This window comes from Oncorhynchus kisutch, linkage group LG18, assembly GCF_002021735.2.
Source record: "Oncorhynchus kisutch isolate 150728-3 linkage group LG18, Okis_V2, whole genome shotgun sequence".
NCBI lineage: Eukaryota > Metazoa > Chordata > Actinopteri > Salmoniformes > Salmonidae > Oncorhynchus > Oncorhynchus kisutch.
The window spans coordinates 29,987,978-30,004,768 of NC_034191.2; the positions used below are offsets into that span (position 1 = coordinate 29,987,978).

A 16,791-nucleotide genomic window follows, 5' to 3' on the forward strand; every position below is an offset into this window, starting at 1 on the left:
GTAGCTTTGTTTTAATGCCAAAAATAAAATTCAACCATCTAGTGTTCAGCAAAATAACAACACAATGTTAAATACAGGTAGCCTAGTCAAATAATTAACATCCAATCACATTAACCGTTCATTCTCTCGCGGGAATTTCACGGTCTGTATGTAGCCAAACATAGCTGCTGCTAATTCCATTTGCTCCAAAAAGAATAAATGGTTTTAAAAAGTAAGGCCACACCCTTCTCATTAACCTGTGGTGAGTTATTCACATTTTTCGATGAACAAATAAGGTTTTATATGTAAGAGGGTTAAATAAAGAGCAAAATGATTGATTATTACTATTATTATGCCCTGGTCCTATAAGAACTCTTCGTCACTTCCCATGAGTCGGGTTGTGACAAAAACTCACACTCATTATTATGTTTAATAAATCTATCATATAGTGTGAGTTTGGCAGGCTTACAATGATGGCAAAAGAAACTAGATTTGTGAGTGCGCTGACCCTGGTGCTAGAGGGGGTACGCAGATGGAGGTTGAATGTTTGAACTAGACTATCCAAAATAAGACATTCATGTAGGCCTAATAGCCTTTGCCTGGCTACCCTTGCCCCGGCCAAACGCTATGACACACTCACAGACGTTCGTTTCTTATGTAGCAAAAGACAGAGCTGCGGGAAGAAGTTACTGTGAATCGAATCTTCAGGCTAGTATAGCCTAACCTACATTTACACTCCATTATGTAATTAATTTTAACTGGACAATGCAATCTCCCTCCCTGCGGAGGGAAGGGTACATTTCTCAGGCACAGGTTACCATTATTTTATGCACCCTGCGCATCCATGTGCGATTGTTTTCATTCTGACTGTGGTGATAACTGTGCCGTGTGACGTCACGATCTGGCGCTGCTACTGGACGTGCGCTGTTAAAATTGCTTCACATAGAAGCTGCCATTCAGTGTTGTTGCACTTTAGAAAAGGCAGCACTGCAAGGAATAGCAGTGGAAGAAGAAGCAGAGCAGCCTCCTGCACAATTTATTATAGGGTAGGTGGGTCGCAAGCCCCTGCGCAATAAAAACACGGAATACCCCACGTAAACCCCAAACGGAGGACTCAAGAGTTTGGAATAGCATTCCTTCTTACTGCAATTGCGAAATGGAAAATTCGTCTTCCAACAACCGGTTTAGGACAACAATGTTCAACCACGGTGAGTGGTCAATCCAGTCTATATTGGAAGGTGAGTGTGCCAATAACTGGCCTATGCAGGTGTACTCGGAGGAGAATGTCGGAAAACAATTCCTAATTGGTCGGTTTGTTTGCATCGCAGGTTGTTCTGCGTCCTGCTGCGTTTCGTGCGCTCCTTCGTTGAAATCGTATTTATCTAGGCTGGCGTACAGATTGCTGGTAGCACGCGTATTGTTTGTTAAAGTGGTGCCCAGAGGAATGTATAGTTATGCAATAGTTATGTGACACTCACAACACATCACACTACTATTTATGGACCAGTAGGAGAGGGGAGGTAAATTACTAGTTTATGCGAAAATTTGTGCCTTCACTTGCAGAGAGAGAAGTTCCTGGTACACCAGAAATACCCACGAAAACCCGCTCCCTGAGTCGTTACATATTTACTTTAAACAGTGGTCATAAATCAGATTTATGGCTTATGCTATCATGTTGGGCTGAGTTTGACCCTTTTAGGCAGATAAGTCAGTGAAAAAGCCATCAATACCTTCAAGTGATCGACTATGCAGTTTACAAGAGGTGGTGGATATATAATTTCCTTGTCTAATCTGCATATTGCGTCCGCATGGCCCTAAAGCACACCGTCGCATCGTTTTGTATCACATTCCAAGAGCAAAAATGAAATTTCAGAATGTGGTGGGGACATGTTCCCAGTGAAAGTTGCGCCCCTGCCCATTGCACTGACTGACGTTTTGGAGAATATCTTTCCTCCAGATGAATAAAGCCCTTTATTCTCCAGTCAGCCTTTGGGGAAACTGGCTCATCTGTCTACCCTGGTACTCTCTGTATCAGGGTGAGCATTGTTTTTACTCCTGACTAGGTTTTATCCAATGATGACCTGACTGTTTCTGTAGAGAGCATAGAGTTTCTTTTGCATACATTTATTTAGCATACAACACAAGTCACGGAGTGAATGAACATTTCACAATTCCACACTGATTGTGTGTACTTGTGCCCAACTAATTATTTTCCTTTCAGCTCTGTGCCCGACGATGCCACCACTGATAGACATCTGGTTAGCTCAGACTGTTGCCTTAAGAGAAAGCGGAAACAGAGAGATAGGGGGATATACCGTGCCTTCTGAAAGTATTCACACCCCTTGACTTTTTCCATGTTTTGTTAATTAATTTAAAATTAATTAAATTGAGATGTGTGTCACTGGCCTTCACACAATACCCCATAATGTCAAAGTGGAAGGATGTATTTCAAAATGTTTACAAATGAATAAAAAATTAAATGCTCAAATGTCTTGCGTCAATAGGTATTCAATCCCTTTGTTATGGCAAGCCTAAATAAGTTCAGAAGTAAAAATGACCTTCACAGGTTCTATGGATGCACTCTGTGTGCAATAATAGTGTTTAACATTTTTGAATGACTACCTCATCTCTGTACCCCACACAGGGGAAGCCTGTACAGAATAAAAATATTCCAAAACATGCATCTTGGCACTAAAGTAGTACAGCAAACAATAGTGGCAAAGCAATTAACTTTTTGTCCTGAATACAAGGTGTTATGTTTGGGTCAGATACAACATTACGGAGTACCATTTTCAAGCATGGTGGTTGCTGCATCAGGTTATGGCTTGCTTGTAATCTTTAAGGACTGGGGAGTTGTTCAAGATTAAAAAATAAAACACGGAATGGGGTAAAGCAGAGGCAAAATCCTAGAGGAAAACCTGGTTCAGTCTGCTTTCCACCAGACACTGGGAGATGAATTCACCTTTCAGCAGGACAATAACCTTAAACACAAGGCCAAATCTACACTGGAGTTGATCATGGATGTACTTTACTGCAGCCAGCAGAGTCAGCTGACGGTCATGTATTCCTTTATATGGTATAAGTAGACTGAAACAGTGGCTTTTTCTCAGTCCATTGTCCCTTTTCCAAATACAGGTTGTAGGTTTTTGTGAACTCAAGGATCCTCACTAAATTGTATTACTTTCTGAGACCGAGAAAGGTTTTAATTTGGCCACCTTCTTCCCTCCGGGCCCTGTTTTATAGTAGCTCAAATTGAAATCTACGACTGTGTAATTAACCCATTTTAACTGATTTAACACATTTAGAAATAGTCTTTCTTAAACGAGTACAAATATAAGACCCAACCTTTTGATACCCAACCCAAAACATTGGGAAGGAACCCTACTACTTCACAGTAAGAAGTTGTAGGTTTTTGTTGTAGGTTTTTGTGAACTCAACGATCCTCACTAAATTGTTAGTACTGCTCTCCCCTGTAGTCCAGCTGGGAAAACATCCAGTAGTGGTAGACTGATGACCAAAGGCCCGAGTTCAAATAGTATTTGAAATCTTACAAATACTTTGAGAGTTTAATTGAGCCTGTCTGAAGTGTCATATGGGGGGGTTAGCAATCTTGTGACTATCCCATTGACTCCACTGCACCAGGCAAGCTCAATCAAGCGTGGCTAAAAGTATTTGTAATCAAATAAATACCATTTGAACCCATGCCTGCTGATGGCCGGTCCAGTCATAGTGGCTAGCGGTGGACATTCCTTAGTGAGCTCTCGTTGGAGAGACGCAGCCATCCCAGACCACTGTGGCCTCACTAACAGCATCATGGTTAGAGAAGCACTCCAATGTAGGTCATCACACAATCCACACTGAAATCAAGAAGGCCAGCCATTATATTATCAGTACAGCCATTGTTATAACAAAATACCAAGTCTATATAATTTATGTACAGTACCAGTCAATAGTTTGGACATACCTACTCATTCCTTGGTTTTCTTTATATTTACTATTTTCTACATTGTAGAATAATAGTGAAGACATCAAAACTATGAAATAACACATGGAATCAAGTAGTAACCAAAAAAGTTAAACAAATCCAAAATATATTTTAGATTCTTCAAAGTAGCCACCCTTTGCCTTGACAGCTTTGCACACTCTTGGTATTCTCTCAACCAGCTTCATGAGGAATGCTTTTCCAACTGTCTTTAAGGAGTTTCCACATATACTGAGCATTTCTTTCCTGCATTTCCTTCAATCTGCTGTCCAACTCATCCCAAACCATCTCAAATTGGGTTAAAGTCAGGTGATTGTGGAGGCCAGTTTATTTGATGCAGCACTCAATCACTCTCCTTCTTGGTCAAATAGCCCTCACACAGCCCGGAGGTGTTTTGGTTCTTGGTCCTGTGGAAAAATAAATGATAGTCCCACTAAGTGCAAACCAGATGGGATGGCGTATCACTGCAGAATTCTGTGGTAGCCATGCTGGTTAAGTGTGCCTTTAATTCTAATCAAATGACTGACAGTGTCAGCAGTAAAGCACCCTCACACCATCACCTCCATGCTTCACAGTGGGAACCACACATGCAGAGATCATCCGTTCACCTACTCTGCATCTCACAAAGACCTAGCGGTTGTAACCAAAAATCTCTAATTTGGACTCATCAGACCAAAGCCTAGATTTCCACTGGTTTATTGTCCATTGCTCGTGTTTCTTTGCCCAAGCAAGTCTCTTCTTATTGGTGTCCTTTTTAGTAGTGGTTTCTTTTGCGGCAATTTGAACATGAAGGCCTGATTTCACGCAGTCTCCTCTGAACAGTTGATGTTAAGATGTGTCTGTTACTTGAACTCTGAAGCATTTATTTGGGCTGCAGTTTCTGAAGCTGGTAACTCTAATGAACTTATCCTCCTCAGCAGAGTTAACTCTGGGTCTTCCTTTCCTGTGGCGATCCTCATGAGAGCCAATTTCATCATAGCACTTGATGGTTTTTGCGACTGAACTTGAAGAAATGTTCAAAGTCCTTAATGTTCTGTATTGACTGACCTTAATGTCTTTAAAGTAATGATGGACTGTCATTCCTCTTTGCTTATTTGAGCTGTTCTTTCCATAAAATGGACTTGGTCTTTCACTAAATAGGGGTGATATACAGAAGATAGCCCTAACTTGTCACAACACAACTGATTGACTCAAATGCATTAAGGAAAGATATTAACTTTTAACAAGGAACACCTGTTAGTTGAAATGCATTCCAGGTGAGTACCTTGTGATGCTGGTTGAGAGAATGCAAAAAGTGTGCAAATCTGTCAAGGCAAAGGGTGGCTACTTTGAAGAATGTAAAATATATTTTGATTGGTTTAACTTGTCTTTTTTTTTTGTAAAACACATGGAATCACATAGTATTTCATAATTTTTATGTCTTCACTATTATTCTGCAATGTAAAAAAAATAAAGACAACCCTAGAATGAGTAGTACTCATTCTGGTACTGTATGTAGGCTATCCCCATCTTATAATGAGATGTTATCTGTCTTACTGTCTTGGAAGACATTTTGTGATGCCAATTGCATCAGACTTTGAGGTAATGCATTTTAATCAGTGAAACGGTAGACGGACACAATTTGCTGGAATTCACTTGCAGTGCATTGCAGAGGGACCTAAAATAGTATTTTACCGTAAATCTTGTTTTAAAGAGAATGAAAACGTGCATCCCTTTTGGTCAGCTGTGGGGATAATTGAGTGAGCGTGGATTAGCAACGGCTGTGTCTGAAGTGATCATAGCATGCATACATGGTGGTGGTGGTGTGAGTCTAATCTCCTTATACCAGCTCCACATGTCCCCTCTGCGCTGGAGTGTGTGCTCTGTAGCCTCCATGTAAACCCAGCAGCCCTTTCTCTGCCTTGCTTTACATAGGGGTGCGAGTTGTTAGAAAAAGCATATCATATTAAGAGGTGCATGGAAGGAAAACTGTGCTGAATAGAACATCTCCAGCACACTGGTGATTTTGAGTTTCTGTCTCTGCCTTGTTTTCAGTCAGGCTACATTTCCTCAGAAGGCCTGGGTAGGAATTGTGGGTTTGATGTCGCTGGCTGGCACCCAGCCTAAACCTAGAAATATGTCGAGCCGCTGCCCCTTTTGACATAGTACACTGTGTATAGTATAAGCTGTAAGCACGCACAGTCTCTAGTACACACTCAAGTATGTGTATACTTTTCTCTCCCTCGCACACATTTCATATATTCATTCGCGCGCGCGCGCACACATACTTGCTTCCTCACACCCCCCTTGTGTTTTTCTCGCTCTCTCACACATTCTCACACATTGCAATTTGTTTAACAGCTAGTGGCTTTTAATAGCCATCAACAGCTGGTTAGTCAGACATTGTGTCAGCAACGTTGATAAAGATGTTTTTTTCTCGTCTCCCTGGGTCTGGCTAACAACCAGACTATCCAAGAACGAACCACACTGGGAGCTACATCAGTATTATGATTCCGAGGTTATGACACCGAGATGTTATCTCCAGTACATCCTAGCTAAGCCAACACCACAACCTGAACCTAACAGTATCGTATAATCCAGAGCCAGATCAAACACAGGTTGAGATTAACATATGTTATGGACAGTCTCTGGATTTGATGGGATGGAATTTCAGATGTTGTAAATGTTTTCCCTGATTTTATTATAATTTTTTTAATATATATTTTTTCTCTTGTATTCATTAACCTGCGTACGTGTGTGGAATCTGGAACCATTTGCTTCTCTGCCATCCCATCCAATCTTCCTCTGGACAGATGATGAGGTAAGAAGACATTTACTATTATTTTTCTTTCTTTTACTCAGCCTCCTACTGTACACATTGCATCACCATTGGTGATGTCGATTGACTGGCCGGATAATGGTCTGGACCAAGAGGTCATTAAGGGTCAATAAAAATAAGCATTTGAAGATTTGCTTGAACTACTGAATAGGCCTGCAAGTGACTGATAACTTGGAATTTTGGTGAAAGGGAAGCGATCTGTAGTAGGGAAAGGGAAAATGTTATTTTTGACAGTGGAAGGTGTTGATTTGGGTAATGAATGTTTGAGAGGATTTGTGTTTGCCTCCACATAAAAGGTGTTCTGCTGTGTGGTCTGGTGTTGAACCCAGTTTTTCTAGTCTCGTCCCAAGCAAGGTGACAGCTGAGACGAGCACCAGGTCTGTTTTTGACCCCATGTATGTATGCGAGTGTGACTTCACCAACAATTCCACTGTCCGTAGCTTCCCGTGAGGGATGGAGCCCGGTCACACTCATACAAACACACATCCCAGTGTTGTCAACATCCCACGGCCCTACAGCTGTTTGGAGGGAGAGGTTTATTTCCAAACACAGCAGACAGACCTCTCTGAGGACAGGAGAAGAAGAGGAGAGGGTAGCTGAGGAGGGGAGTGGGTCTGTATGAGTGTATGTGAAGGAGCTGTTCCTTCCTCTAAGCAGCATTCCTTACCCCTGGGATGCAAAGCTACTGTAACTGCTGCAGCACCGAGAGGGAACGCCCAGAGAGGAATTCTCAATTCTCTAATTCTCTAATTCAGTCCTGAGCTACAAAGAGTGTAGAGAGCCACATGATTGAGTCATGAGCTAGAGAGCCACTGGATCTACTGGGGTTTAGGTTTAAGCAAAATACCCTTCTGGGTATCAGAGAAGATCAATGTTGAGGTCTTCAGATCCATGAATGCATTAAACTTCACTGACGGTTTGACCACAAAGCACAAACTTCACCTCTGCAGTGTAGCCTTTACTCTTCCACTGTGACCATCCCTGGCTTCAGCCCAGCCCATGCTGGACTCTGGGGTGTGGTGGGGAGAGAGGGTGACTGTGGTTTCTTCTCTCTCTAGTTGTGAAAAAACCCACGCATACAAACACACTCTCTGAGTGATGATGTCATCACTGTCCCTGGACGGTGCCAGTTCTGGGCAGGGAAGCACAGCGACTAACCACAGATCTCTTCACTGTCAACGAGAACCAGGGTTTCTCTCTCTCTCTCCTCTCTCTGTGTGTGTGTGTGTGTGTGTGTGTGTGTGTGTGTTGGTCTGTCTGTGGCTTATAGTCAACCCAGCATTAGGCCTATATCCCTCGCCTTCAATTATAGCCTGTCACTGTGGCCATGGTGGAATGAAGAGGCTATAGTTAGACTTTATTAGCCTATTAGCTACTGCAGTGGATGGATGCTGGGTGTTTTCCATCCCTGTGTGTGCCTGCCACTGGGTATCCTGTGGATGTTAAATGTGTCTGTAGCCACACCCTGTCCATCCCTTGCATGATTGACAGCTGTAAACCAGTGGAACCAGTTAACAGTGACAATGCCTGTAAAAATACAAATAGATGTGTGAGGTGTTGCCATCAAGCATGTCTAGCTAGGGATGGGTGGTACAGGTTGGTTTTGATATCATCATTTGCTATTGATGTGCTGTAACTACTCAAAAGTACTTTGATCTAGATCAGGCCACATCAACTATAGTGCAACCATTGTTCCCTTATTTTTTTCCGGCAAATTTTTGTTCTGCTGAGAGCAAACTTGAATGTTGGGAAAATTCTGTGCAACTTCAAGTGCAGGTTTACTGTTCACACCGGAGGCTCTACCCGCTTTAAGTTAGTTAACACTGGCCAAGTAGGCTACTGTGGCTATTTGATCATAATGTAGACCTACCACAGTGGCCTACCATCAAAAACAATGGAAAATATGTATCCCATAACATTTTAACATGGAAATAGCTGTTCTATCTCTTGTAGGAAGTAATCACTCCCCTATTGCTGACTACAAATGATGTATAACTGGGCTAATAACTCACGAACTAGCAAAGGATATGAACAAAATGTGGACACGTGGCTACATGCTACTCTCACTTTGATCTCAAAACAAGCGCATCCACTCAAGACCACAGCTGTAAATACAGTCCAGTTAAAAGTAACCTCCACAGATCCATATAGGCCTACTGTAGCTCTGATTGGCTATGCCGCACCAGTCTGTGTAGAGTACGGGCTGAGTCGTCGCAACAGAACACAATTGCCACAGTAAAGGGAAACGTTGATAGTGTTAACTAAACAGGGAAAACTCTAGAAGGTTGAGTGTAGTTCAGTCTTGTGCTTCTCTCCGTGGGCTTGTATTTATTCTGCGCTCTGAGCGACTGTCGGGGCCACTGCGCCATGCAGAGAACCCATGCCAAACAATGGAGCCATTCTACTTCATATCACCAGGCTTTGGGTCACTAGTTAAGTGGGTGGCGTACTGTCACTGCTACCGGAGTTGTCATTGTGTGTTCATCTCAGTGGGGAAGTGCTTGGGCTTAATTCTTCTCTCAGCTCTGTCTGGGGAAATGTGGCGTGTGATTGTGACATTGCGATTCAGACACCAAGTCTCTAGCTGTGGCGGTGGCATTTTGTGACAGACCACCCTCAGGCTCACAGTTTGACACCAGGGTAGGGACACAATCGAGTTAGGGAGCTGCAAGACACGCAACACCCCACTGCGACACCCAAGGTTGTGGGAAGTCGAGAGCAGAGTGAAACTAAGTTAAGTGTCTATGAAAAACTTAGAATCAGCTCTCCGTGAGTCTGAATGGATCCTCAGTTGAAGTTATCTAACCACCACTAAAGTGTCTGCCTCTCTCATGTCAGGAGTTAAGAGTGTGTCAATGTGGAACGTACAATGATGTACTACACTACAGTACACGGGGCATCACTATTCCTTGTCTCCTGTCCCCACCTCTAGCCTCCATGTAGCAGAGTGGTGCGGTCCATTGTTACTGAACTTCTCTAAAACCACCACCTTTTATTTTCTGCCTCAGTGCCTCTGTCATCTCCCTGTCCCTGCTGAAGGCTGCTGAGGATGGGCTGTTCCTTCTCCTCCATTACGAGAAAGCACTACACCTTTTTAAGTGCAGATCTACATCTGTCTGCCCCTCACCCCTTTCCTCCTCTCTCTCTCGCCCTCTCTTTCTTCATCCCCCCCATCTCCCTCCCTCTTTCTGCTCTACACCCCCCCCCCATCTCCCTCCCTCTTTCTGCTCTACACCCCCCCCCCCCCTCTCTCTATGGGAGACCGGGGTAGAGAATTAACTGGACCTATAACTCCACCCCAGGGGATGCTGGGTAATGAGATGACACTAATGACCACCTCCAGGTTGTTTTGATGCTAGAGCACATAACCCTTTCAATGCCTTGAAGGATGTTTTGTTGTCATGGATATGTAGCTGTGTCTAGCACCTGAAAGAATATCCTCTTGATGGACAATAAACATTGTCATTATCAATGTTCCTAATTTGTTTCCATATGGAAGTGGTATGATATAGATTTGAAATACAAGTCAAGCTGGATGTGAAGTCAGACGAAGGCTCAACACTTTACAACCTCACTTCCTGTGATCAGTCACTACTTCCTGTCCCGACTAGGGCCTGTTAGTTCAGCAGACTCGGGGCTCTGTCCCCATCCGGCTCCACAGATGTCCCATGTCAGTTTGAGGCCACCTCTGGCCCTATTTGAGCCTCCATTCCCCAGGCTTTCAGTCGACCCGGACATTCCTTGGAACCCCCAAAGAAGTGGCCCCAGCAGCCCTTGCCAAGCCTCTCCCCTCCGTCCCCGCACCAGAGAGGGGCCTGGCTATAAATATACCCCAGCTCGATTCCCATGGCCCGTACTGAGGTCCAAGCAGTCACCAAGCAGGCTAGGGGGTGGGGGGGTACCACCAGGCTTGAACCAGAGAAGCCACCATCCTGCTCAAGCTATGAGGTCCGTAAGTACTCTGCGGCGTAAATGTCTAGGTCAATTTCTTTCTTTTTTTGAAGGACGAGCCTTAAAACATGTCTGCTGTCCATTTATCCTTGTTGACATACAGTATGTTGGGTAGTTTTCTGACAGCATTTGGAGCTGCAGAGAAAGCGGATGTCTGGTCTGCATTACCCTCATCTATTCTGTGTTGAGCTGAATTCTCTTCTCTAGAGTTGGATTTGTTATGTAGCTACATTTTCACACACAACACATGCTAAATTCCAGTAACTTCTAGATTTGGGTTAGTGGGTTTTGGGGGAATCCTTTTCAATCCCAGCAACTAATGTTTACTGCAAACCAACAACAAACACATTCTTTGCATGCATGCTCTGGGCTCTCATTCTTTCTGACAAACTCCCAGTATATATGCCATTGCTGAGTTCTGCTGACTTCTATATAGGCTGAATTCCCATGTCAGCTGTGTATTACAGATCAAGTTAGATGGGAGGATTGATTGACTGTTGTGAGTGCTGAGATTTGAGGCTCCGAAACAGACACCCAATCCTGTCAGTCTGCCTTATGGGGATGTAGTAAGTGACAGAACACTAACTACAACACTTCTCTCTGCAGTCTAACATCCAGACAGACTGAGTCACTCCCTGTCAGACTGAGACAGTGGTATATCTGATCTGCAGTATGTTAACTACACATGACCTGTCTGTGAGATCCTGTTTAAGCTAATAAGACTGGCTGAGACAGATTTGTGAAGCAGTTGGTGTAGAACCGTTACTGACATCTCTCTGTGGTTGAGCCAAACAATGTTTCTAACATGTAATTGCTGCACAAATATCCCTCAATGGAGTGTGACAATGACCTCTGAGAATTTTTCTTTCGTCTCAGCCTCTCGGGAATAAACCTCAACAACAAACCCAAGTCTGGCGTGTGTGTGCGTGCGTGTGTGCACGAGATGAGGTGACAGGTGGCGCTTCTGGAATCAGCACGGTGGCAAGGCTTAATGCTACCCAGCTGCAGCCACACCCCTAACCACTTCCAGATGCACCAGGTCAGTATATGGAAATGCCAGGTGAGAAAGATGGAGGATAATCAAGAGAATGATAGATGAGGAGAAGAGTGGATGATAGACAAAGAGAAGAGTGGCAAGCAGATGAAGAGCATGGAGGAGAGGGGAGAGACCAGGGACCACACCAACTAAGCCACTGGCATCCAGTGTGCCTAGACTGAACCAAACCACTAGTTACTCAATAGTCATTCCATCCCACCCATCAGAGACCGACAGAGACAGGAGGGCAGCTCCTGCATGGTGACGATTTAGAGGCTTGGTGTAGTAGCTGTAGCATGGAATGCGGTAGCGTGCTGTGACATGATGACAGGAGGGAGGTAGGGGTGACGGGAAAAGAGTGTAGACGGCACCATTTGTGTTTGGGAACATTAGGATGTGATGTTTTGGTGGCGCTACTACATTTAATAGCCAGATAACATGTCTTCAATGCGATGACACTGGTATTGGAGGCTAGACTGATTCACAGGCCAGCCACAGAACTCCCATGGAGTCTCAGCCCAGTGAAGTGTGTAGGGAGACAGCGGCGGTAGATGTCAGTCATTGAGGTGTGTGTGATCCGTGTTTTTTTCCTTGAAACTTCAAGTTGCCACACTACCCTCCCTGTCATTTAGACACAGCCAAAATAAATAGGAGACCCCAGCATCTCTCTACACACACACCTCTCTCTCTCTCTCTCTCTCTCTCTCTCTCTCACTCACTCACTCACTCACTCACTCACTCACTCACTCACTCACTCACTCACTCACTCACTCACTCACTCACTCACTCACTCACTCACTCACTCACTCACTCACTCACTCACTCACTCACTCACTCACTCACTCACTCACTCACTCACTCACTCACTCACTCACTCACTCACTCACTCACTCACTCACTCACACACACACACACACACACACACACACACACACACACACACACACACACACACACACACACACACACCACTCCATCCCACTCACTCAAACACACGGCTCATAAAACTGCACCTGGTCCTAGCCTGGCTCCATTACACATGGGATAGATCGCCCACACTTTTTACATCTAGTCCAATACTGTATCTCTGCCTGTACTACTGTAGGTGTGTCTCAATACTGTATCCCTGCCTGTACTACTGTAGGTGTGTCTCAATACTGTATCCCTGCCTATACTACTGTAGGTGTGTCTCAATACTGTATCCCTGCCTGTACTACTGTAGGTGTGTCTCAATACTGTATCCCTGCCTGTACTACTGTAGGTGTGTCTCAATACTGTATCCCTGCCTATACTACTGTAGGTGTGTCTCAATACTGTATCCCTGTCTGTTAGGGTTGACCCCAATTAGTTGACTGGCCGATTGTTTTGCTGTTGGTCAACCAAGATTGTTTTAGTCGCTCAGTAACATATGTTTTTATGCTTTTGATCCGAAAATGTGATTGGTGATTGGAAGCTCCATTATGGAGGGTGGGATGCAATTGCGGAGCCTCCAGAGGCCAAATGGAGCTCTGTACCACACCGCCACGCGCCTCCCAAATGTTTTAACAATGTGGAGGGCTCTGTACAGCTCTGCATTGACATGATTGGTTGACGGTAGGTGGGGACAGAATGTAGAAAACACTCACTTTTTTTGACAACCGCACTGCTCCGCGAAGTGCAAGAAGTATGAATTCCCTAACTTCTGCTGAGGCCATATCACCATAAATGTTGTATGGCCAATGCAGACTTCAGATTGTCCATGCGCTCAGATGCACAATGCACTCTCTCCAGAATGCGCTCTCTCCTGCCAATTTGTGCACATTCATTGTTTCATAACTTGTGTGAATTGTTTGCATTTGATTGTTAGTGTCTATCAATTCCCCATTACATATCACCAGTAATACATGCACTGTTCATTCCTATCATTTCTAATCTACAATGTTTGTTACTTTGGTTATTTCTGTTAAAGCATTCAATTATTATTCCCGGTCTTCACCTCAAACAGCGAGCAAATGAGAATTACAATAGTTCTTCAATGTATTTAAAAAGTATTTCCAGCTCTCTCCCTTCCAATAACCACTCAGTGTGAAAGGGGAAAATGTCATGCTTTGATCTAGTGGAAACGTCATAAAATAGGCCTACCTGATTCCTTCTTATTTTGCTTGACTTGGACTGAAATGGGTTCCGGTACTCATTTTGGGTGCTGGAACTGTTTATATTTGGGTGCAGGAGCTCCACAATACTTTTGAGCTAATATTCTATAAGAGGAACAGGAGCTCAATCAGTAGAACATTTTGAGGTACCGATACTCAGCTCCAGTGAGCTCCTGCCCAAGTCCAGCACTGATTTCTTATCCCTTGCATAAATAGCCTACAGCTGTGTCTGTCCCGAGCTCACTGTTGGGAAACTGAGGGCCCAGAATATTTTATACAATGTTTCAAGTTCATTGGCTGCACATGGCCTGTCTGCAATGTGATTTATAGGATATGTATTTTTATCAGGATGTTTAATTCTTGGAGGCTGCAATGTTTTTATTTGTTGGCTCTATGTAGGCTATGTAGACAGCCCTACTGTCTAAGGTTCAGTATTACAAATCCACAGTCAGCCGCATACACACAGACAAACCTACAGTAGTACAGACAAACCTACAGTAGTACAGACAGGGATACAGTATTGAGACCAACCTACAGTATGGCTGTCCCCAACAACAAAAGTTTAAGTTTACATACACTTTGATTGGAATCATTAACTCGTTTTTCAACCACTCCACAAATTTATTTTGAACAAACTATAGTTTTGGCAAGTCAGTTAGGACATCGACTTTGCATGACAAGTAATTTTTCCAACAATTACAGACAGATTTATTTAACTTAATTCACTGTATCACAATTCCAGTGGGTCAGAAGTTTACATACACAGTTTACTGTGCCTTTTAAACAGCTTGGAAAAATCCTGAAAATGATGTCATGGCTTTAGAAGCTGTTGATAGGCTAATTGACATCATTTGAGTCAAAATAGAAGTTCAAATTGTTTGGGTACAGACCTGGATCGTAAGCCTGCAGAGTTCTGTCCATCTTTGCAGTAGATTGCAACACTGCCCCTTTTGGCCGTTCTATCTTGTCTGAAAATGTTGTAGTTAGGGATGAAAATGTCAGATTTTTTGGTGGTCTACCTAAGCCAGGATTCAGACAGAGCTAGAACATCCGGGTTGGCAGTGTGCTAAAGCAGTGAATAAAACCAGACCTAGGGAGGAGGCTTCTAATGTTAACATGCATGAAACCAAGGCTATTAAGGTTACAGAAGTCATCAAAAGAGAGCGCCTGGGGAATAGGAGTGGAGCTAGGCACTGCAGGGCCTGGATTCACCTCTACATAACCAGAGGAACAGAGGAGGAGTAGGATAAGGGTACGGCTAAAAGCTATGAGAATTGGTTGTCTAGAACGTCTGCAACAGAGTAAAAGCAGGTTTCTGGGTGCGATAAAATAGCTTCAAGGTATAATGTACAGCCAAAGGTATGGTAGGATGTGAATACAGTGGAGGTAAATCTAGGTATTGAGTGATGAGAGAGATATTGTCTCTAGAAACATCATTGAAACCAGGTGATGTCATCGCATGTGTGAGTGGTGGAACTGAAAGGTTGGATAAGGTATAGTGAGCAGGGCTAGAGGCTCTACAGTGAAATAAGCCAAAATACTTATTTTCTACCATAATTTGCAAATCAATTAATAAAAAATCCTACAATGTGATTTTTCTGGATTTTCTTTCTCATTTTGTCTGTCATAGTTGAAGTGTACCTATGATACATTACAGGCCTCTCATCTTTTTAAGTGGGAGAACTTGCACCATTGGTGGCTGACTAAATACCTTTTTGCCCCACTGTAAAGCTGAAATAAATCACTTTACTATTATTCTGACATTTCACATTTTTAAAATAAAGTGGTGATCCTAACTGACCTAAAGATAGGTACTTTTTACTGGGATTAAATGTCAGGAATTGTGAAACATTTTTTTTAAATGTATTTGGCTAAGGTGAATGTAAACTTGTGACTTCAACTGTATATGCACAAGTTCTGACATCAGAAACCAAACCAAACCACAACCACAAAGCCATCATTTGTAAATATTTACAACATATGTAGTGTTCCATGCAGGGCTGGCTACGGCTGGGTTACTTTATGTAATAAAATCGGTAGCGGCCAGTCTAATCCCAGCTATTTCCTTCATCTTTTGACAGATGGTTTTTCATAAAAGTTGACATTTCTGTAATTATCAATATTACTTACTTAGACAGATTCCCTGCCACAGATGGTTGGGCTGTGTTTGTATAAGATTAGAGTTTTTGTTGAAATAGAGTATCAACAGGAATTTGATCTGCTCCTTCTGGCTACTGTTCTATTCATCTGTAATAACAATACATACAGTATCTTTCGTAGCACCATCCCGGTCTGTCTGTGCTGACAAGAATGACATGTTAGCCTTATGTGAGTAAGGAGGACCACATTGCAGTTGTTTTACCTGTCCTGTGTCTGTCCCAATGTCTGATTTGAAAATATGAATCCAAAGAGAAGTGTCCAGTCACTTTTCTCAGTTTGTGTGATGGAGCCAGCGGCATATTGTGATTTGCGTGTGTTTTGGTAGTGAGTGACTGGGGTGCAGAACAACAACACTCAATGTGTCTCATTGAGAGATCAAAGAGGAGGAGACATGTTTCTCCTGCTGCCTCCCAGGAAAACACAACATTCTAAACTGTGGCCTCTTCTCCTCCCTCCCCTCTTCATTTCATTTCTCCCTCTACCTCTCTTTTTGTCCTGTGTGAAATAGAAGTGATCATCTTACACACACATATACACATATACACATATACACACACATATATATATATATATATATATATATATGCACACACACCCTGACAAGTCTGTGGCATCTTGACCTCCCTGTTATCCTGCATCACAACCCTGACCACATTCTATCACTCCCAGATTCTAGCCCTCTTTCATAGCTCTGCCCTCGCTGTCAGGGATCTGAGGAAGACGCGCGTACACA

The 16,791-nt window shown here is 43.3% G+C and overlaps 1 protein-coding gene across 3 annotated transcripts in view; it reads left to right on the top strand.

Annotated features, from left to right (window-relative positions):
• Positions 1-839: 839 nt before the first annotated feature.
• Positions 840-16,791, top strand: part of LOC109875592 (septin-4) — a 77,256-nt gene continuing 61,304 nt past the window's right edge. For 2 of the 3 annotated variants that reach the window (XM_031795771.1, XM_020467952.2), the window contains exons 1-2: positions 909-1,187; positions 6,754-6,761. In XM_031795771.1, the coding sequence (XP_031651631.1) occupies positions 1,136-1,187; positions 6,754-6,761 (60 nt within the window). In that variant the 5' untranslated portion in view covers positions 909-1,135. Of the gene's footprint in view, positions 1,218-6,753; positions 6,762-16,791 lie in introns of all 3 variants that reach the window. The other variant, XM_020467951.2, reaches the window with a different exon arrangement.